The sequence below is a fragment of the Chelonia mydas genome, chromosome 14 (assembly GCF_015237465.2).
Source record: "Chelonia mydas isolate rCheMyd1 chromosome 14, rCheMyd1.pri.v2, whole genome shotgun sequence".
Taxonomy (NCBI): Eukaryota; Metazoa; Chordata; order Testudines; family Cheloniidae; genus Chelonia; species Chelonia mydas.
The window spans coordinates 12,359,814-12,382,237 of record NC_051254.2 but is presented as its reverse complement, the minus strand read 5'-3'; the positions used below and the strand labels follow the sequence as shown (position 1 = coordinate 12,382,237).

The 22,424-nt window shown below is 40.3% G+C and overlaps 1 protein-coding gene and 1 long non-coding RNA gene across 7 annotated transcripts in view; one reads left to right on the top strand and one right to left on the bottom strand.

Moving 5' to 3' along the window:
• Window positions 1-22,424, top strand: part of LOC122462899 — a 185,117-nt gene that overhangs the window by 147,384 nt on the left and 15,309 nt on the right. For 3 of the 4 annotated variants that reach the window (XR_006285790.1, XR_006285788.1, XR_006285787.1), the window contains one exon: window positions 6,459-7,045. The exons of the other annotated variant lie outside the window; for it this stretch is intronic. This is a non-coding gene — a long non-coding RNA (uncharacterized LOC122462899). Of the gene's footprint in view, window positions 1-6,458; window positions 7,046-22,424 lie in introns of those variants that run through there. 4 annotated transcript variants of the gene reach the window in all.
• CA10 (carbonic anhydrase 10) overlaps window positions 7,164-22,424 on the bottom strand; it is a 340,079-nt gene continuing 324,818 nt past the window's right edge. For all 3 annotated transcript variants that reach the window (XM_043528364.1, XM_007062783.4, XM_043528362.1), the window contains 3 exons: window positions 12,956-13,110; window positions 9,557-9,731; window positions 7,164-8,067 (listed from right to left, as the gene is read on the bottom strand). In XM_043528364.1, coding sequence (XP_043384299.1) covers window positions 8,045-8,067; window positions 9,557-9,731; window positions 12,956-13,110 — 353 coding nt within the window. In that variant the 3' untranslated portion in view covers window positions 7,164-8,044. The remainder of the gene's footprint in view (window positions 8,068-9,556; window positions 9,732-12,955; window positions 13,111-22,424) is intronic.

The following is a 22,424-nucleotide window of genomic DNA, read 5'->3' as shown; positions in this document are numbered from 1 at the left end:
TTTGCCAGTACGCTGTACTGGCCCATAACATCTTACTTTCACCCCTGGGCTTACTTCTGTTAAAAGAAAACAAAAACTAATGTGAAAAAGCCCTGAGAAGTTTTCTGAGGGCTCTGTGCAAGTTTCAACCCATGGAAACTCAAAGCAAGTTTTATTGAATATGTACCCTACTTCTTAAGCCCTTTGTCGTGGTAGAACACTTAAGGTTTACATCACATGAATTACTTTAATATAATTTCCACTAAACAGATTCCTCCAAGATGGCCCAAGGAGGTGTAATTTGTCAGGTTCTATGCTGTTCTGAAAATGCACTTCGGTATTTTTCATCTGACATATTAAAACTAAATTCAAAAAAATAAAGGAAGTAAAATATAGAATCATAGAACTGTAGGGCTTAAAGGGACCTCGACAGATCGTCAAGTTCAGCCCCCTGTGCTGAGGCAGGACCAAGTGTAACTATAACATCCCTGATAGGTGTTTGTCCAACTTGTTTAAAAAAAAACACAAAACAAAACAAAACCCCAAACCCTCCCATGATGGGGATTCCACAACCTCCCTTGGAAGCCTGTTTCTGAGCTTAACCACCTTTATAGTTAGAAAGTTTTTCTTAATATCTAACCTAAATCTCCCCTTGCTTCAGATTAAGCCCATTACTTCTTGGCCTACTTTCAGTGGACATGAAGAACAATTGATCCTCTTTATAACAGCCCTTAACATATTGAAGACTGCCCCCCTCAGTTGTCTTTTCTCAAGACTAAACATATGCCCAGATTTTTTTAATCTTCCCTTGTAAATCAGGTTTTCTAAACCTTTTTATCACTTTTGTCACTCTTCTCTGGACTTTTTCCTAAAACGTAGTGCCAGAATTGGACACAGTACTCCAGCTGAGGCCTCACCAGTGCCAAGCAGGGCAGGACAATTATCTCCCATGTTTTACATATAACATTTCTGTTAATACACCCCAGAATGATATTAGCCTTTTTTGCAACTGCATCGCATTGTTGACTCACATTCAATTTCTGATCTGCTATAACCCCCAGATTCTTTTCAGCAGTAGGACCACCTAGTCAGTTATTCCCCATTTTGTAGTTGTGCATTTGATTTTTCCTTCCTAATGATGTACTTTGCCCTTGTCTTTATTATATTTCATATTGTTGATTTCAGAACAATTCTCTAATTTGTCAAAGTTATTTTGAATTCTCATCCTGTCCTCCAAGGTGCTTACAACTCCTCCCAGCCTGGTATCATCTGCAAATTTTATAGGCATACTCTCCACTCCATTATTAAAGTCATTAATGAAAATATTGAGTAGTACCATATGCAGGACTGACCTCTGCAGGACCCCACTAGATATGCCCTTATAGTTTGGTAGCGAACCACAGATAACTGCTTTTCAGTATAATCCTTCAGTCAGCTGTGCACCTACCTTATAGTAATTTCATCTAAATCACATTTCCCTAGTTTGCTTATGAAAATGTCGTATGGGACTGTGTGAAAAATCTTGCTAAAATCAAGATACATCACATATACTGCTTCCCCCCAATCCATTAGGCCAGTAACTCTATCAAAGAATGGAATTAAGTTGGTCTGGATGATTTGTTCTTGACAAATCCATGCTGGTTATTCCTTATAACCTTGTTATCCTCCAGGTGCTAACAAGCTGATTGTTTAATAATTTGTTCTAGTATCTTCCAAGGGATACTAGATTCCATGCCTACTTCCCAGCCACAACTAAGGGCCAAGTTCAAACTTGTTAGAAGGGGTTGCAACACCATTGACTTGGGTGCTGTTGAATATATTAACCCCAGACCTGAATCTGGCCCAAGGTCTCCTGAGCCACTTCCAGCTACATAGTCACGTTCAGTGTTTTAGAGAACGCTTGTACCTCTCGATGTAGATGGGGGGTGTGTGGGTGTAGAATGTGAACTACAACTTTATGTCACAAAGAACTGCACTCACGAACAATTGCAGGGAAAAACTTGTGCATCAGTCTAATTGGGCCTTAAAATATGAGGATACATAAAATCACTCATTTCTGTATTATTTGCAATATTCTGGAAACAAACTTTGTGAAACAGCTAAACACTAAAAGAATAACTACTACATCTGCTGCTTTTTATTCTTCCTCTTCCTTCTTCCCATTCTTTCCCTTCACATTTTTTCTTTATAATATATATTTCAGTACATCTTTTTCATCTTTTCAATATTTTTGATTTCTCTGTTCTGTCTTATCAAACCTCTCAATTCAGGTTATTCTGTCCTTCTCTCTTCCCTTCTACCCAGTGCTCTGTTCCTCCTTACTTGAATTATTTTAAACTCTCTTTCTTCTCCAGGTCCCTACATTTTCCCCATTCTTCTGGTCCCTCCCTTTTCCTTTCAACGTGCTCCCAGTACCCACTGCTCATTATGTGGGCCACCAACTCCCACTTGTGCTCCTAGCTGCCCGGATTCTTCCATCTCATCTTCTAACTGATCACACAGTGGAGAAATGGATTGACTCAGTTGGGAGTGCCCCTCAGTGAAGAAGTTCAAATTCAGCCTCTCTTCCCCCGACTTGTTTGGCCCTCACTTAGCTCCTCTGTGCTGTGCCTGTTGGGCTTAGAGTAGCCGCCTCAGGTGCCATGGCAGAGCATGAGGGCACCAGACAAAAGAGGGAAGATGTTGAGGGTGAAATTCGTAGCATGACAAAAAGTTTCTCTTTGCTCACAGAGAGGTACTGCAGTGTTAAGGGGCTCAGTTTGTTACTTTCAGAAAGTTTTTCAGGTCTTTCATTTTCATGTTAGGGTTTGGTCTTAAAGTTTTAGTGCAGGAGATAAGGAGAGTGTGGGTCCTTTGTGAGTTGTCTTCATGGGGGGTATCACTGCCTTTTTCACGTTGGTAGCTAGCAGGGACACCAGGATTTTCTTCAGGATGTGGATTCAGATTCTAATCTTAGTTTCATTGACTAGTGTAACTCCACTGAAGTCAGACGAGTTATTCCAGATTTACAGCAGCATGAGACCTGAATCTCACTGGCCCATGTTGTTTTGCTGGTTTTTAGTCTGGTGACATGGGGTATCGTAATAGCCTATCCATCTATCTTAGCTTTATTTGATGGCATGTTTCCTCAGGCTAAGCAGAGTCTGATTGTGGGAGAGTTGGTTTTCTTTCAGACTTGAAGCCCCAGGCACTGGTCTGTGCAGATGAGCCTTGTGCGAAATGTAGTGCAAAAGCATAACAATGTTGAATGCCAATTACAAGATTCTGCTGGTAGCTTGCCATTTGAATGATTTTAAATCCTTGCCCACAGAATTCAGACTGTGCTTTACCCTTTGGTAAAGGTACCCTTGAGAGAGATTGTATTTTGCACTCTTTAAAGAGAGGAATTCTCAGAACTGCCTCTCTACCCACCCCTGTTGAAATGTTCATTTGTAAATCAGTTGACAGAATGTCAGTGCTTTAGTTTTTAATTCAAGCATTTCAGCTGAACGTCTTCCTCAGAAAAGCATGCACAGTGCTTGGATGAAATTTCATTTCTGTGGCTTTGTCTTCAGTACATGGAACACAGGCGTAGAGCATAAATGTTTAATGAACGGGGCCATCCGTCTGGCAAAACTTTGGCATCAAATGTTGTTGTTCTTCGTTACTGTCAAATTTCAAATTATGCCTGAAAGGAATCAAGACCTGAAATCAGCTTCCCTTGCTGCTGTATTATTGTGTCATTAAAACGGAAATAAAGGAGAGAGGGAAAGGGAGAGCTTTGCTTTCTCTTTGTTCCTATCACATTTTCTAGTGTACTGCAAACATTTCTTTTCCACTGTGCTTCTGTCTCTGTCTTTCTCATTTCCTCTTTGTATATCCTCAAAACAGGTTTTTTCAACTATTTTAATAATTAATATGCCATTTCCCCAATAACTTCTCATGTTGACCTAATATCTAGGACTATACAGTAGAGATGTCCAGGTTATGAAAATGCCCAGGACCACCTCTTTCTGATGTGTAGTTTGCAATTGCTTATTTCTCCAGGGTAATCTGGTCTGTTATCCAAGAGCCTTTGGAGCATGGGGAGTTTGATTTTTAAAGCCACCTATCTAAACTATTTGTGCCAAAGGGCGAGGGGGGCATATCTTTCCCTTTTCTAATGGACCAACTGCATGAAAAAATCTTGAGGAAAATCTTGCTTAGACCTGAGACATAAATGGTACCATCTCATTTTCTTCCTTAAGGCCTGTTGATTTTTAAATCCAACTTTAGACATCAATACTAGCAAATTTCCATATGGATTCTGATTCCCCTCCATTCTCTAGGCTTTGGAAATATCACTTCAGTTTTAAATATCTTTCCCATTACTTTCCTCTCTCCTGTTAATGACGACGCAAACACTGTACAACCAAATGTGATGTAAATTTCCCAGAGTTCATCTTTATTCTGCTAATCTTTCCATATAGTTCTCTGCTCTCCCTTTTCCCTGTACTAAATGTTGGGCTCTTACCTTTTCTGTAGTTTTCTTGCATTTAAAATTTATAAAACAGTTTGATATAATGTCTACAAATGGCAATTTATTTATTTTTTTGCTCAGCTTTACCAGCTGCTTAACTCTGAATTTATTATAGAGATGGGCCTGAGTCAAAACCTCATGTCTGAACCTGGTTTTAACACTGGTTCACTTTGGAATCTGGACCTGCATCTAAGGCTGAATGTCTCCGTTGGCCCTTATATCTATGTCCATAAAAACTACATTAAATGGAAGTAAGAGTAAAAGAGTGGATCGGTTATTTATGGGTAAAACTAAATTATTGGGATGTTGTAATTATCCCCAAATCAACCAAAATAAACGTAGGAAAGCCGGAATGACAGTTACCTTACCATGTTTGGATTTATTTTAAGGGTAAGGTAAGAAATGCAAAGTTAAGACATTTTATCAACCTTAACTCTGCCCTGTAGTGGTATCATACAAAAAAAGTATGGTTACGATTCCCAACCCAACCCAAGTCGCATTCCTGCTTCTCTCAGCATTCCCCTGTGGGTTCTATCAGCAAGTCTGCATCTGATCTGTGTAGGATGTTTTTTTAATATAACTCTGACCTTTGGCTTAGCACTCTGCCATTTCAGTTTTTCATGTAGTACTTTCAGTCTCTTATCACTGTGGCCTGAGAATGCACTGCTATCTACAGGTCTTGTTGATTGGCCATAGATATTGGGGGTTCCACTTCATGCCAGGTTATGCCTCTGGAATGACATTCTGTATCTATGCTCAGCTCTGTTTGATTTTGGAGAGAGAAGTTGCAAAATTGGAATCATGATCTGTATGTTCCCAATGTTTGTGGGTATTGGAGTTCAGAGTTTCGATTTGGCCCATGATAAGGGGCTGCTCTGATTTGTGAATCCAGATATGAACGTACCCAAATGATCATGTGCTGTAGTTTGGACTTATCTCCACTATTTCTATCATTTAAAAAAAAATCTTGCCGAGATGGAGTCCATTAGTTTGCAAAATGGATTTGGAAATGTTGACAAATGCATGTGCGATATCCCCATGTGATTACTGCATTTCTCTATTTGCAAGGCTTCTATATACCAGCTTCACTTAATCCACAGCATGAATCCTCACTGGGACCAGCATTTTCTATCATGTCATTCCTTCTTTCTAAAATCCCCTCAGCTAGCTTTCGGTGAAATACCCAAAAGGTTTTATTACTTATTAAAAGTTTCAGAATGGAGACCTGGCTTATCTTTCCTACCTTCTGTCACCAGACAAACTCCGATGAACAGCTGCCAGCTATTTCACAGATGTACTGACAGCAGCAGGTTGTAACTTACAACAGGTGACCCTATGGAATGATGGCAAACTGCCACTCCGTGCCCCATGCAGCGGTGTGTGTAGCTCTCTGTCCAATGCCACTTGCAATTGGCATCGCCCTTTTCCGCCTTAGGATTAATTTCTCACGTTTAGAGTCAGTGGGGTTGCAAAAATGATGATGATTGGTCGCACTGAGTCCAGGTGTTCACATTTTTATCTGGTTTCAGTACTCACAAACTTTGACACTGTAGTGTATATTTTCAATTTAGGATAAGAACATACACACAAATCTACAGCTAAGAAAATAATGTTCACTGCCATATAACTGAGTGTAGCTAAGCAATAATGTGTATCTAGCCTATGTATTTATGTGGGGGGAGGGATAGCTCAGTGGTTTGAGCATTGGCCTGGTAAACCGAGGGTTGTGAGTTCAATCCTTGAGGGGGCCATTTAGGGATCTGGGGCAAAAACTGAGGATTGATCCTGCTTTGACCAGGGGGTTGGACAAGATGACCTCCTGAGGTCCCTTCCCACTCTGATATTCTATGATTCATAATGCACTTTTCACCAGCTGGGTGCCGTGCACACTATAAACAATTACATCAGTTCCATTCTCACCATTCAACCATGTACGATACTTTCTTAAAGCAGCCTTTTTTTCTTGCTTGTTTGTCTCCAGGAGAAATGCTGCTAGCTGTTCTGCCCCTGCTGTCACTGAGGGGAGGTCTGTGTGAAGAGAGGCTCTACACTGTGCCCACACTGCAAAATTGGGCTCACCCTGATATTTGGTGACAGGGAATTCCACACCCCAGGTTCAGCCACTAAGAATACTTGGCCCCTGACAGTTTCACCTTTGGCTCGATCAGATGCAACATCCCCATTATGATCACAGCTGTCATGACAACAACAAGGAGTCCGTTGGCACCTTAAAGACTAAATAAATCTGAGTCTTTAAGGTGCCACCGGACTCGTTGTTGTTTTTCTGGATACAGACTAACAAGGCTACCCCCTGATACTTGACAGCTGTCATAGTAGATCACAGAGAGAGGGATGATTCCTGGTTAGTTGGGACCCAACTGATTAGACAACTTTAAGATTGGTAATATACAAGAACATCAAAAATATGCACACGTGAACTTGTTAAACACATTTATTGAGTTCTTGACAGTAACCAAACACAGTGAATGACCATTATAAACAAGAAAAAAGGCATTAGCTTTAACTTGGTCAGCTCCTGCTACATCTGTAAAGAAAATATATCCCTTCCAGCAATTTACAAGGTTGAATTTGTATGTCTCAATAATGGACTCAAACCGGGAAATGGTAATTTTAAACTAACCCATTTTTCAGTTGCCTTCCGCTTCTGGAGCCTAATTCTTCTTAATGATGAACCATAAAATGGAATTAAAGTTACACTAGCTTTGTTAAATACATTCCTAATTGCCATTAACTCAGTTAAACTGGCTGCAAACAAATAAAGTAAAAAAGAAAAGTAAAGCTGCCTCAAGTGCTAGAGGCTTATCATTTCAGAAAGGAAAAATAAACCAAAGCGAGTGTACTAAATTAATTTGTTAAACACATTTATTGAGTTGTTAACAGTAACCAAACACAATGTATGACCTTTGTAAAACAAGAAACAGAAAATGGATCATTTCTGATTTTGGCAAATCCTACTACAGATATGTGACAAAGGGGGATATATTTCAATTTCTTTTATATTCTGCTGTGATATATTTACACTACTTATCTCTCAATGTCTGTCCTTTTTTAATTAAATAAACAGAAGGATCATAACCGAGAAATAAGTTTCCTCTACAATCTTCTTGTTCTGTCTTGTCAGTATCCATTAATGATAGGGATATAATGAGAGCTTTCCAAGGATTACTTGGCACACAGAACACAACTCCACTTTGATGTTGTACGGAGCCACCTTTTTCTTATTTTTTTTTTTTGAAGGGGAGGAAAGAAAGAATTTCATATGTACAAAGGCTGAAAAGTCTTTCTTTGTGAAGCTAAATTAGTTCAGGAAAACTGTATCAAAATTGTAATCACATTTACTGTAGTTATTGTCTCTTTTTTTTATTACGATCAATCATATGAATGAATTTTTAGTTACGTTTCCATCTTGGCAGCTTTTTTCTTGCAGCACGTTTGCACATACTGTCATGAATCCAAAGAGTGAATGAGATTGGGTGCATTCTAGATTATGTCAATTCACAGTAGTAGCATTCCACTGAGGTGAGGAGTTCTTCCTGTTTGTCTTAATTACTTGAGGAGCCATTCATTTACTGAAAGAAAAGTAATAACAGTTATACTTTACAAAACACCAAATATAAAATTGCTGATTTTTAAAATTAAGTGCCTTCAGTGTTTGTATTTTATAGAAAATAGTTGTTGAGTAATTTCAAAATTATGAATTGAGAATGTGGCTCTTAGTCTTACCACTAGACTAGAGCTGGTCAAAAAATTTTAAATGAAAAATATCTTTTTCAATAGGAAATTATTATAATTTTTAAATTGGAAAATGAAATATTTAGTCATGTTTTTGCCTTTTTTCAGAATTTTTTTTCCTTTCTACCCCTTCCTCACCCCCTTCACTCATTTTTCAGTGGAAAAGAGAAAAACGGGAAGGGAAGGAATATGAACTGAAAACTGAAAAATTTGGAATATTCGAGAAATCATTCCTTTCTGAAACCTGAATTTCCCATTTCAGACCACTTCTACTATCATCCTTCCTGATATTTTTCACATAGTGTTATCATCAAATTATTTAGTGTGATTCAACTGCACAATGGCACCTGACTGCTCAATTGAGCTGCTTAAGTCTATCATATCTGCTCACGTTCAATACTATCCCATTTCTACCAATGTTTATACCCATGATCTCCGTGGAGCCAACACAGCTCTGGGAGAGGGAGTTGGATGCTATTCTGGAGGCAACAGCATGAACAGAAATTGTAAACCGAGTTCCAATTGCACAACGTCTGTTGTTGATGTTGTGAAAACTAAAGCGAACTCAGCTAGATTGTCAGTTTGCAACTGGAAAAATCATAATTATAAAGTGAGATGATGTGTTCTGGAAATAGCTAAGAGATAATCAGCGTGGAACCTTACATTACTAATTTTATGGAGTCACCTTTCAGAGCAGAAGTACATTTTATTTCCTTATAACATTTCCTTCAATTGTCACATGGCCTATTATTTTACTCCACTTGAGATCAGAATCTGCACAATTATGTTTTGATTCTCATTTGCACGTGCCATACCTCTTTTTCAAGAAAAACAACCTACAGCTACAAATTATCCTATTGTCATAAACTGGAGTGAGGTGTTATGATGGTGTGTATCATTGTAAAACTTCTCAGATTTCAGATATTCTAAACTTGATAGCTGAAATCTGACACTTACATTCAGATCCTATCCCACCTATTTATATATCGATTCACTTTGATATGTCCCATCGTACACTGCTACTAAAACAACATAATGTAAATCAAACAAGGATCCTCCGAGGAAAGGAGCTCTACACAGGTGTAGAGATTATTGTTCTGGAGAGGTTTCAGAGTAGCAGCCGTGTTAGTCTGTATTGGCAAAAAGAAAAGGAGTACTTGTGGCACCTTAGAGACTAACCAATTTATTTAAGCATAAGCTTTTGTGCATCCGATGAAGTGAGCTGTAGCTCATGAAAGCTTATGCTCAAATAAATTGGTTAGTCTCTAAGATGCCACAAGTCCGCCTTTTCTTTTTGTTCTGGAGAGTGCCTCATGTAAAACCTACCTCTATACTGTAGTTTCTGTGCTCTGTTGTTTGGACAATCTTTACCCTGTAAACTAAAATTGATATTAGTTCGGATACATCGATTGTTGAGAGGCTGGACTGGTCTGAAGTTGTCACTCATGCTCAGAAATATCTGTGATGGCTGATTCTGGCTTAGCAGTCGTAAAGAATGCATCTGTACAAAACACAAAACAAGGACCTGTAGTATTATTCTTCACTCTAAGATAAATAAACAATATTGAAGGCTATTTAGATTAATCATTATATGCAAAGTATACTAACAATATTTTTGTGATTTGGAATTTGGGGTGGGTTGACAGAGATTCAGTCTATACTAAACATATTTTTAGACCCATGGGCAACTGGGATACCTTAAGTAAAGACAAAACCATTTCCTTTGTGGTCATGATCCTGTTTCTCTAAGCCCCATTGTAAAGAGAGCCTCCAGTTTTGTGCAGAATAAATGGAAATGGCACGAGGGAGCTTTGGCTGACCAGGAAGTAAATGGAATCCATAGTACTAGATAGTGGCAGCAGGTGCAGAGAAAGGGAATTTGGTGAATGATGAGAGAAAATTGCCCAAAGGTGTTATGGTAACTATTCTGGCTTGCTATTGAGAAGACAGCTCTGGGTGAAAGTGCCCAAGTACTGGTTATGCCACAGAAATCTGAATGCAGAGCCTGATTGGCACCACATCTGTATTTTTAAAGAAGTTAGTGCTTCTGGAAGGCATGGGACTTGACAGTCTTGGAGAGTGAAATCTTCTCTATTCACTGAAAGATCTACCTTGGTCAACACCAGTGCAATCTTCCCTACATTGCCCTCCTAATGAGCTTTGGCCTTGACCTGGGACTCCTTTATGGGACAGTCTTTACCTATCATGACTTCTAACAAAGTTGCCAATTTTGAAGGTGGTATTTGTAGGGTGGGCAAATGTCCACTAGCAGCTGGATTGCAAACGACCAAACAGCTATCCATTATAACGATGACTTTTGAAGTGGCAATCTAAAGGTTAAAGGGCATTTATTCATTACCATTTCCTCCTGGTGGCTACCTCATTAGTTAGAGTTGTGGGAAAGTGGGGGAATCTAATGAGCTTGGAGAGTTTTGTAGAGAACTACACTGGTAGGTGTGTTTTGCATGTTGTAGAAGTGCTAATGACTTCAAGGGAAATCTTCCGCCTTGCATCAGTTCTCAAGTCTGAGTATACTGTATAATTAGTATGTATTACAGTAAATCAGTTTGCAGTATTAATATTGTAGTATGTATCTAACCAGTAAAGCCTGACAAGAAGCAGTTACCTTGAGATGATGTCCTTTGAGTACCAGTGTACGCTATAGAAACATTCTGATCTTCATTTTCTACTAAACAATTTTCATTATTATTGTAATAACGTAACAAAAATATTTATTGTAGAAAATATGCACGTTCATTGGGAAGTTTAGTATGTATGATATGTACCCATTTTCTCTCAACTGCCTCTCCTAAATTACTCTACCCATTTAGAATGAAACAACAAATTGTATTCCCCAAACCCGTGCACAGTTGGACAGAATTAATACAATGCAGTTAAAATACATTGCATGCTTTCGGTAGCATTTTATTGGCAAAGATGACACGATTTGAAGCCCCAATGTGATTTCTGAGCCCTGATTTCTCATCCTTTATTTCATTCCTTGGACTAGATAACTTCTGATGTGTTAGCTGGAGCTGCTGTACTCTGGGGGAGGACAGTCTGTGTTTCTAATAGTTCTTGAGGATTCTACCAGGTGAGAAAACAGCTTTAAAATCTGCTTAGGGCTCTCAGAATTCTCACTAATGGAGGATACACTGGGGATGAGGTGAATCAGTGAATCCCCTGGCTGACATTGCCACCTGTCACACGGTGGTTGGCCCCAGTAAATTAAATAGGTTCAGTGCTCTGCCAAAATAGGCTCCCATTTGGCCAATTAAGAGGGCAGGGCAGTACCTGGGGGATAGAAAGGACCAGGCAGAATCTGATAAAGGGAGACCCAGTGAATCAGAGCTGTCTGAGTGAGAGCCAGGAAAAGGCACAGGTGAGAGCTGCCAGAGCCAGAAGGTGTTTCCTGCAGCCGGGGGGAGAGCCTGAAGGCAGGAGAGCAGCAAATGGGGTTCGCCAGCTGACCTCTCCAAGCCAGAGAGCCGGGGCTGGAAGGCAAAAGTGAGGAGGAGGGAGCAGAGGGAGGTGCCTGCTGTCTCCTAAGCCAGAGAGGTCTGAAGGCAGGGGTGCAACATAAGTGCTTAACCACTTACGTCACCAGAGAGCTGGGCCCAGGGGATCAGTGAGAGGGCTGGGGAAGTGAGGGATGCTCCTCTGGCCAGGATGACCTCCCAGCAGAGAGGCTGTGGGGGTTCCCGCTGGGAAGAGAGGGGTTGCACTCGAGTTGAAAAGGCTGGGGTGGCTGTCCTGGCAAAGGGACAGAAGGGGACCAACAAGGAGCCTAGGTGTGGTAGAAGACACCAGAATATGATGAGGATGCACTTCAAGCAGAGAGGCTGGGGGTGGCGTTGGTGGTTTTCCTGCTAAGAAGAATGGGGTTTTAAGGACAATGTGGACTGGGGATGATATGGACTATGTTTTGGGACTTCTGTTACAGACTATTGGAACTATGCTTTGGTAACAAACCAATCCCAAGGAGGGATATTATTTAAGCAAGGGAGCCTGAAGTGGAGCTCTTGGGTTACGCTGAGAAAGGAAAGTGATGCAGGTGCACTGATAGTGCTGCGGCCTGCTGCCAGAGGGTGCCACCCTTTGACCCCCCATTTCCCAGGCACCCACACTTGAAGATCTCCTGTTTGTGGCGCGCTCAGTGGGGCTTGAAAGCAACTGAACTGTGCTGCCAAGATTCTCCACCAATGTGGTCCCCAGCTGGCCTACATAATGGAATGAATCTAGCTCCTACTGCTTGCTCTATGCTGCTGCTACCTAACAGTAGCCCTCAATATGTCACTCCGGAACCAAAGGCCTATCTTCCATATTTTTGACACACGTGCTGGCATGAATCCGGCCACCTTCTTCTGTGCCAGAAAATGTAGACTGGAGCCTTCCCCAAAGGCTCTTTGTCCTAGCTCAAGTCCTACTACATAAACTGGCTGCCACAATCCCTCATCAGACCACAAGCCTCACTCTTCTAATGTTCTTAGTCTTTTCTGACCTAGTGTAGGAGGGTCCCAATTATGTTTCTGCACTTGCGTATTTTTTAGTTATTCTAGCACCCCCTTGTGCAGAAATTACAAAACAAACATAGTTTAAGATACAGTATCGCACTAAACCAAAGAGAGAAACGTAATTTCAAATATGATGCTACAAAGATACACATTTAAAATATGTATTCTTCTGATGACATTTACTAGGTCCATTATGTTCGTTTTAGTTTACCTGCATCCTTGTTATGTAGACAGGTTTGTTCATTATTATCCAACTTGCTGTTTCATAGCAGGGTGGAATGGTCATGGACCCATCATATGTAATGAAACTAGAGGTCTCGGGATAAAGTTCCTCAATATTAAGTCCCTGCAGTAAGTATGCATCATCTAGAGAATAAAGGGGAAAAATGATCTAGATCAAGCAATATTTTCACACGACAAACTTTGTTGCACATGCCTTTTACTCTAGAATCTCAACCTTAGTTTTACTGAACTAGAAAGTCAAACAAATATACCTTGTGCTCTGTACGAATTGATTGTTCAACACATGGACATAAACAGATATTATGATTTTAATATAGTAACTTTGCCCTTAGGTGCTTGCTCACAGCGTCTGTCGATTTCAGTGGGAGTTTAGCACAAGCATTTGCAGTGAGAATTTGGCCCTATTTTAGGTATTTGGGTTTAAAGCTGGTTGAAGTTGTATTTATTGATTTGGATGCAGCAGCCTTTGGAGAATGCCAACTCTCCGTATTTTTGGAGAGATGAACAATTTTTGCTCAACAAAACCATGGGAACACCAAGAGCGTTAAAGCTTAATTACCCTTGTTTGAGAGAAAAGATTGTTCCGCCTTGTTAAGGTTAATGTATGATGATAAAGCTGCTCAGTGAAGCCTGCTGTCCTTTAATGAGCACACTGGGAGTGGATGCAGTATAAACTCGGAATGCTCAAGTCAGAGGTGAGAAAATATGCTGTAAAGAAACTTACTGGCCTTCCGACTTTTTTCATATCCTCTGTGGTATTAATGAGGTGTCCCTTTGTAGATGACTGCAGAGTGTGGACATGTGATAGCATATGATTAGAAATGGATATAACTTTTAGGAGTCCTCAAACCTGCTCAGCCCCTGCTATATTGTATGTATTTATTGCTGTTACATAACACTGACCCTACAGTGCTTTCTGCAAGTCTTTCAAAGCTGTAACTCTGATTCTCCAGGATTCTCTGCAGCATTTCAGACTCAAACAGTTCCTTACTAGTTGTTATGCTGGGGTACTTTACATTTAAACTTGTCAGCTGTCTCCTCTACCAATATGATGCATCACTGAGGAAACTGGGCTGGTAAGATGAAGTAATGGTGAAATCTCAGTGACTGCTTTCAATTGCATGTAATGTGTTTGGTATGGTTCATGAGTAAAGCAAATACTATGTGGGCAAGGAAGGTGTGCTGCCATGCTGCAGATTAAGTACATTTCTTCTCCTTTCAGTAAATGAAAGGACCTCACATTGACATTAATGGGGAGGTATGGAAGCAAATGCAGTGGAAACCAAATGATAAGAGTATGTCTACACTACCCCCCGGATCAGCGATTGATTCAGTGGGGATCAATTTATTGTGTCTAGTCTAGACGCGATAAATTGACCCCCGAGCGCTCTCCCATTGACTCCTGGACTCCACAGCCGCAAGAGGCGCAGGCAGAGTCGACGGGGAAACGGCAGGAGTTGACTCACTGTAGGTCTAAGTATGTCAACTTCAGCTACGTTTATTTACGTAGCTGAAGTTACATAACTTAGATCAACTCCCCCGCCCCCAGGGTAGACCAGGGCAAGATTTCTGATCATGTGCTTTAGACTGAGGTCTCTAGTCTATCACTTCTAATCTATATCAGAACGGTCATGACTTTCCACTGAGTTTATATGAAGTTTCCCATACAACATTTATTGTAAACTTAACTAGAATTAAAAACAGCATGTTAATGAGCAATTAATTTACAATCAATACATCTTTTAGACAAGCTATTGAAAAAAGAAAAAGGGGAGGGAAAGCGTTCTTGAAATTGTAAATATATTTTTGTGTTCACTTTTAATAAAGTTATGAAATTCATGCTAAATTTTAGCTTATATTAGCCAAAGTGTTCGGTGTAGACAGCTTCATCTTAAACAGCTGACAGGTCAGGCAGTTACTTCATTTCACCTGTTACTCTTTTCTTTGACAGCAGCAGAAATAGTCATGAAAGTGTGGTCAAGCATGTGAAGATTCAATGGAAGTAAATAACTTGAGTCTTTGATTCAGTTGCAGTATGTGTGTGTCATATAAGCCACATTTCTCCAGGTGTCACTCGTGAAGTAAATCAACTTACTTCATTTATGCTCTACTTTGTGTCACTAGTATAATAAAATCTGTACCTATTGTTTCAATATCCTCATTTACAACAATTTTTACATAAAATGTCCTTGATCAACATTCATGGTATTGCACAATTAACAAAGAACCTCCACTCCTTCCTCCTCTATTTCCCTCTCCTACCTTCCAAAAAGAAAGCAGAAAAGTTGCAATGATCAAGGAAGCATGCAAGCACTTAAAAAATGTGATATTTCATCTCCATTTGAGAGATTGCTGCTAAAGGATAAGGCTTACTCATGCAAAATACCTGTTCTATGTTGTGTGTGAGGGGGGAAAAAAGACCCTTTTGCATCACAAACTCCTGTCTCAGGCAGTAGATAGTTGGAGTGCCCTGGGAATGCAAATGTGATGGCTGCTATCTTGACCAACACACTGGGGATTTAGGGAGCTAAATGCATGAGTTGCTACAGTATGAACTAAACAGTGAAGTCTCCCTAGCTGGGACTATATAATTCATAAACACCAGTGATTGGGTAGAGACTGGACACGTTCACCAGTGGGTTACACAAGATCAGGCCTGATATCTATTTAAAATCTGTTCAGACTTAATCTTCTTTATTTCAGGAAAGATGTCTCCACAGTGTACTTTCTTGGCTGTGAGAAATCTGAAGTCCCACCCCTTTTTGTACTTGCAGTCAATATGAATGCAGTTCTATATATCAATTGTGGGGTCTACTAATAGAGTGGAACACACTATTACTCTCACCTAGGTGACTGAGTCTATCGCCTTTGTTAACATGTTCAGCCTCCATTGGCCTAAGGCCTGGGATTCTGAATGTGTTTCCAAGCCAAAAAATGTTCCAGATAAAAGTGCTAACCCATTGCTGTTGCATTACTGAGCTAGAATGGTGTTAAATTTTAACAGCTAGAGAGGACTGAATACACTAAGCCCTATTAGTAAAAATATTTAGCAGTGTAGCAATAATTTTGCTGGAATTAGTGAGCATGGAATGCATTTTTTCATGCCCAGGATTGTTTTGTAGGAGTCATTACATGCCTCTTTCCCCCACATGAACATCCTTCTAATTATTTATAAACCAGGGAGACTGGTGTAGTTCATTCTAAATGGCATGGAATCAGTAACAATAGATAGTTTCAAACGCCAAGGGCCAAATTCTCTTATTGACCTCCATATTAACTTCAATGGGTTTGCAACGGTTTAAACGAGAGCAGAATTTGCCCTGAAGTCTCTACCAGGAGCCAGCCGAAGAAATTAGTGAAGATCTGGGATATTAGTAATTTATGGCTTATTTTTGGGTCACATCTTTTTTATTTTACCTGCTCTGCTATAGGTGGGCACTATGAGAATTAGGCTAGAAGCAATACAGCAAGGTATCAAATGGGGAAGACATGCAGTCAGCTTCATTGCTGGTATAAATGCAGGAAACTCTACTTGTTTCAGTGGAATTGCCCCTGTTTTACGCCAATGGTGAATTTAGCCTATTATTCTTAATGCGGATTTTTAACCTGCATAAGTGGCCCTGTTCAGTCCCCTCAGACAACAGTCGTCATGATCTAGGGCAGGACTGAGGCATATAACAAAGGGCTGAACTGAGCTGTTGTGGCGCACCCCCACTCTAGTGTGAAGTCTGGCAGAACCTCTGGGAACACAAGAAGAGCCTGGCTGATGATGCAATACCCTTGGGGAGAGTGCAGCAGTTACTCCCATCTCTGGTGTAGAATTGTAGGGACTAGACCTGGCCCCTTTTGCATATGGTAGAAGTAACCATAGAGTCACTGCATTCCCTGAATGCGAGGACTCCCTTTGTGATATACCTCTAAATGGGGAACAGGGGATCCTTGGGCTTTCTGCCTCCCTTGTGTACCTATGCAGGAGTCAAACACCATTTAGTCCCTAAATCATTTGTAATGTATTTCCTGGTGTGCCGCTCTCCCACTCTTAGATCTATTTGCTTACTGTGATGTAATGCACTCAGTAAGTACCATCTGAGTTACAAATAACGCCACAGATTTGAACTGCAGTTATAAAATAACAATGCTCTATGTATCCCATCCAAGAAATAAACGACAGAGCTTTAAGTGGAAGTCACAAGGCTGAGATTAGCAGGAGCAACCAACTGAGCATGTGAGGGTTGGGTTTAGATCATCAAAAACCAGGCACAAAGGTGCATAGGAACACAGAGTTTCTATACAGAGTGAAAGTAAGAGCTTATACACTCCAGCACAGATGAAGCCTGACCTGGGTGGCACCCTGAATTCATGTAAACAGGGTTAGAAGTGAGCTATCTACCAGGTTGTGGGGCCCAGAGGGGGAAAAAAACCTTGGCGTTTGAGGCTGATGCAAAGCTGATTGAAGTCAATGGAAAGACTCCCACTGACTTTACTGGCCTCTGGATCAGGCCCCATATTAGCTTGTTGGAGTCTCAGGGTCCCGCAAGATATAATCTGATTCTTTGGGGCTGACCAGTATTCAGTTCATCTGAGAGCTATTTGCCCACATTGATGCTTTGGTTGAATTATGTTTAAGTTGTGGTCTATTTTTTCCACTTGAAACTGAGCAATGGAGCCACACTTGGGATGAACTGGGTCCACTACATCTGTTTTCAGCTGGAGCACATTTATGGCAAGAAAGTGAACAGTGCATATTACAGATCCCCCTAAATAGCAATTCATGGGAATGACAGAAGAGGTAGAGTTTCTCTTTCCATCTTAATGTGCCCCAGGAAAGGGATGAAAAGGGTAATGAAGAGGTGGAAGAAAATATTGTAGCCCAATAAAAGCAAATATTGAACTGAGTCCTTATTTGGTCCAAACTCATACTGAAAATATGCAGACTCCTCTAGGAATGTGGCCTGAGAAAAGCCTTGAACCACCACTCTCTCTTCCCACCACTCCCATTTTTCCATATCTTAGTCAAGTTTTTTTCTAGTAGATATGTCACAGAAATCTTGCGTTTTCAATAGTAATAGACTGTCACCCTTTCATGTGATGTGTTTTAAAATATATGACTTCTATTGAACGTATATACTTCATAATGTTCAAAGTTATTCTGGGTGAGGCTTCTCTGCATCCTTTGTCAATATCCTTCTTTAATAACTGTTTTCAGACTTTGATAAAATCTAAGCATCATTCCTATCTGCAACTCACATTCTGTTTATCTTGAGCTGCTTATGCCTCAGGACAATTTCTGAAGTCATGAACTTTTCTCTACACAAATTACATTTCATTAGCTTTCACATTAATTTACATAAAGGTCTTGACTCTGACAATTTTCTTTACGGATGTTGAAATACTCATTCTTTTCTCTGCATTTGTTAATTTTCCTAATCCCCCCTGCTTCATAGCAAGAACCACACACAACAAAATTAGCCCTCTTTAAGAAACTAATTAAGCTATGTACTTTCCTTTACGAAATTAAAAATGCAACATGCTAAAATGGTAGAACCTAATCCCAGTGCTGTCAGTGGCAAACTCCCATTGACTTCAATGGGAGCAAGACTGGGCTTTTGAGTCTGGATAGTTAGGGTTCAAATACATAGTGATATTTTACAGAGAATATAGTGTTTAAAAACTACTCTATCACATTGGATCTTCCAGGTTCATAATATGGAATCTAGAAATGTCGGGCTGGAAGGGACTTTGAGAGGTCATCTAGTTCAGCTCCCTGTGCTGAGGTAAAACCAAGTACAAAAACAATAATCCAACAGGAGAAAGGCACGGTCTAGAGATTAGGATAGGAAGAGGATAGGAAACTAAGTGGTCCCAAGTTTTAATTCTAGCTCTGAGTGTCTCCACCTGTTGCCTTGGACAAATTACTTCTGCCCAGATTGAGAAAAGTGGCCTATAATGTTGGATGCCCATCTTTAGACACCGAGGACCTGATTTTCAGAGATGCCGCGCATCCATAGCTCCCACTGCTTATGCCTGGAGCTTTGAGAGCTCAGCACTTCTGATAGTCAGGTCCTTGGTGTCTACAGTTGGGCATCCAAAAATGGAAGCCTCTGAAATTTGAGACTCTGTCCATAAATTTGGCCAAAAATTCTCTTGGCCGAATCTAAGATTGGGATACTTATTCATATGTTCCCCTGCGAGGCAGTTAAGTGTTAAGCATTAAATTTAAGGAAGTAAGCCCAAAATTCAACAGCTTTTCCCTTTCAGATGGCTTCTTGGCAGTAATTCTGGTGCAGCACATGAAGCCCAAATTTCTGCACAGGTTCCTTGGAAGCTAAAGTGCTGGTTTTATCCAACATTAAGTGAAGTGTGGGCTCTTCTGCCAGCAAAAGCGTAAACTAGCGTGGCATATCTCAGTTTTAAAAACCAATATTGCTGTTTTAAAATAAAAGTAAACCACCTTCAGCCCCTCAGCTGCCCTACTTTAAACATGAATATTAAAGCAATTTTTCTTTAGAGATATTCATATAGTTCCTGACTAAGTCTATTTAAAAGAATAGTCATTTCAACCTGCTCAAATCCAATTTTTGGTGCTGAGCCACTGGAAGAAGTCTAAAACAGGCATTTAAAATCCACTTTGGAATGCCAAGGGGGGGTAAGTTACGTCCATTTTAACCATTAATGTTTTCTTACATTTCAAATTCCCCTTTTGATACATTTTGTCCTTGGGCTTATTATGTAACAGACTAAACATCTTTTACTACATTTTTAATCATTGCTTGAACTGCCCTACTTACTGTGCCTGACTTTGGACCCAATCTATACCTGTCACTCTGGCCAGGCTCTCACTGAAGTAATTGGGACTGGCCATTTTGTTAAGAGTACACCGAGTATTCACTGTGGATCCCTAAAGCACAAGTTAAAAAAATCCCAGCTGTTAAATGCAGGATAGAAATCCTTGTAATATATGAAGTAATTTCATTTTTTCAGCAATGACACTATAATCCGTCAAGCACGGCAACTGCAGAATTACTTTCAGTGACTTTTTCACATTCCCAATTTGCACTAAAAACACTTCTAATCAATACTTGTTACTGCAGAAAGTAAGCTCAGTGTACTGCAGCAGCACATTGTGCACTGTATCTATTTAGGGCTTGATTTTAACAGCTATGCGGGTCAATGATAACCATAATTAAAATTTTAAAACGGGTCCAGTAACATTTGACTATGATATCTAAAACTACCTACATATTGCATTTTCACCTTAATGCCTAAATTCATGGCTCATCTCATGACCTAAATTCAGTGTGATTGGAACAGATTTCATAGTTTGTTTTCACAGAAAAGGAAAAATAATCACGGAAAGGTTAAAGAACATGGTATCTACACTCTAGACAGAAACAGCTTCCCTCCCATAGATTTTTGGGGAGAGGGGAGTGTTTGGGGGGGATAGAGGAGGAAGAGCTTCCTCTGTGGCATAGGCCAGATGTCTGTCTGGCCCCTGAAGAGTACTTTGCTGGCCCAGGAATCCATTTTTCAGGATTTGGAGAATCAGCAAGGGGAACTCATATCTCTTCCCTATCGCTCCACAGGGAATCCTCAGAAAAGTTAATGCCTTAACTACTACTGTGCTGTGATTCATCCCTTCAGAATATTCTAGGGGCAGTGGCTGGTGAGAGAAACCCTAGCATTTTAGCTACCATGAAGCTGTGCTGTCTGCCAGGATATTTGGGGGAAGGAAAGCAGACCATCTACAAACTTGGCCCAACCCCCTACTACTTCTCTAAGGGTGGGGAGAAAATCCTACCCAGTGAGCGAAAGATCTGAGGGAAAAGTTTGTCTCTTTAATTTCTTCTCCCCCTTTTCATAAGTACCTATATGGGGAGAAGAAATAAGTTGCACATTTTTAATAGCGTGTAATTAACTATTGGAACAATTTCCCTAGGGATATGGTGGATTCTCCAGGACTTGAAGTCTTTACATCAAGACTAGATGTCGTTCTAAAATATATACGCGATTTTAAGATGTAGGAATTACTGGTTGAAATTCTATGGCCTGTGCTATGCAGGAGGTCAGATTAGATCAGTGGTGGGCAACCTGCAGCCCATCAGGGCAATCCGCTGGTGGGCTGCAAGACAATTTGTTTACATTGACCATCCACAGGCGCGGTTGCCCACAGCTCATAGTGGCCGCGGTTTGTCGTTCCCAGCTGATAGGAGCTGCGGGAAGCAGTGTGTGCCACAGGGACAGCTCCTATTTGCTGGGAAAGGTGAACCGTGGCCACTGGGAGCTGCGGGCAGCCGTGCCTGGGGATGGTCAATGTAAACAAACTGTTTTGCAGCCCGCCAGCGGATTACTCTGATGGGCCGCAGGTTGCCCACCACTGGATTAGATGATCATAATGGTCCCTTTCTGAAACTTAATATATTAATCTTTTCCTCTTAATGTTGTAACCACTGCAGGGGAGGGAAAAAGCGGGTTTCCATAGGAGGGCATGATCTGTCCCATAATAGGGGAGCATGCATACAGTAAATATGTATTTAGAAGAAATTCTCCAAGCCTTTCACAGACAAACCTGAGATCAGGCAAGTTTTGTTACGAATATGAAACTTGTCAAGGTTTAATAGATCTTTCAGAGTGCCTTGGAGTTTCAGGCTCAGTTCAAAGCAAATGAGGTTTGCAAGACTTTAAGGTTTAAAATTAACCTTAACCCCTTGTGAGGTTTATGGTGGAAAACTCAGTTTTATAGATGGGTAAGCTGAGGCACAGATACCTTAAGTAACTTGCCCAAGACCACGGAACTGGGACTAGAACAGAAGAGTCCTGATAGCCACTCCCCTAGCTAACCACTGAACTACATACTTTCCCAGTTTTTAAAAGCAAAATGGGGCTAGGATTTCCAAAGAGAAGACATTTAATTTGCTCAATCAAGACCTTTATATTTTTCCTGCCTTAAAGTTACCTTCATTGTTAGCTGACATTTAAGCTTTAGCTTTCCATTCATTGGTAAGTGAGAATTACTAACATTCTCACTTAAATGCATTCCACATACAGCAAATGTACAATACTTATCTTCATGACATCTTCATACTACTACCATTATATGCAGTAGCAATTCAATAGAAATAGCATCTTTTTAAATGCAATTAATAAAAAGGAACCATTGCTTAATATTGAATAATATGGGAAATACCCACTTGCATGTTAAAATACATGATCATGAAACAAGGAACTAGGTAATATTTTGTGAATTAAAATATGTTCTGATTTGATATAATCCACACTGTTCCGCATGTAACTTTCATTTTTAACACAAATGCATTTCCCCTATGTAAGAACAGTATAGGTATATTTGTAGAATTTAGTTTAATTTATTGCTCTTTCAAACACAACATATGCTTTGAACTTCCAAATTCATACTATATTGACTGATAGCTCTACTAGGT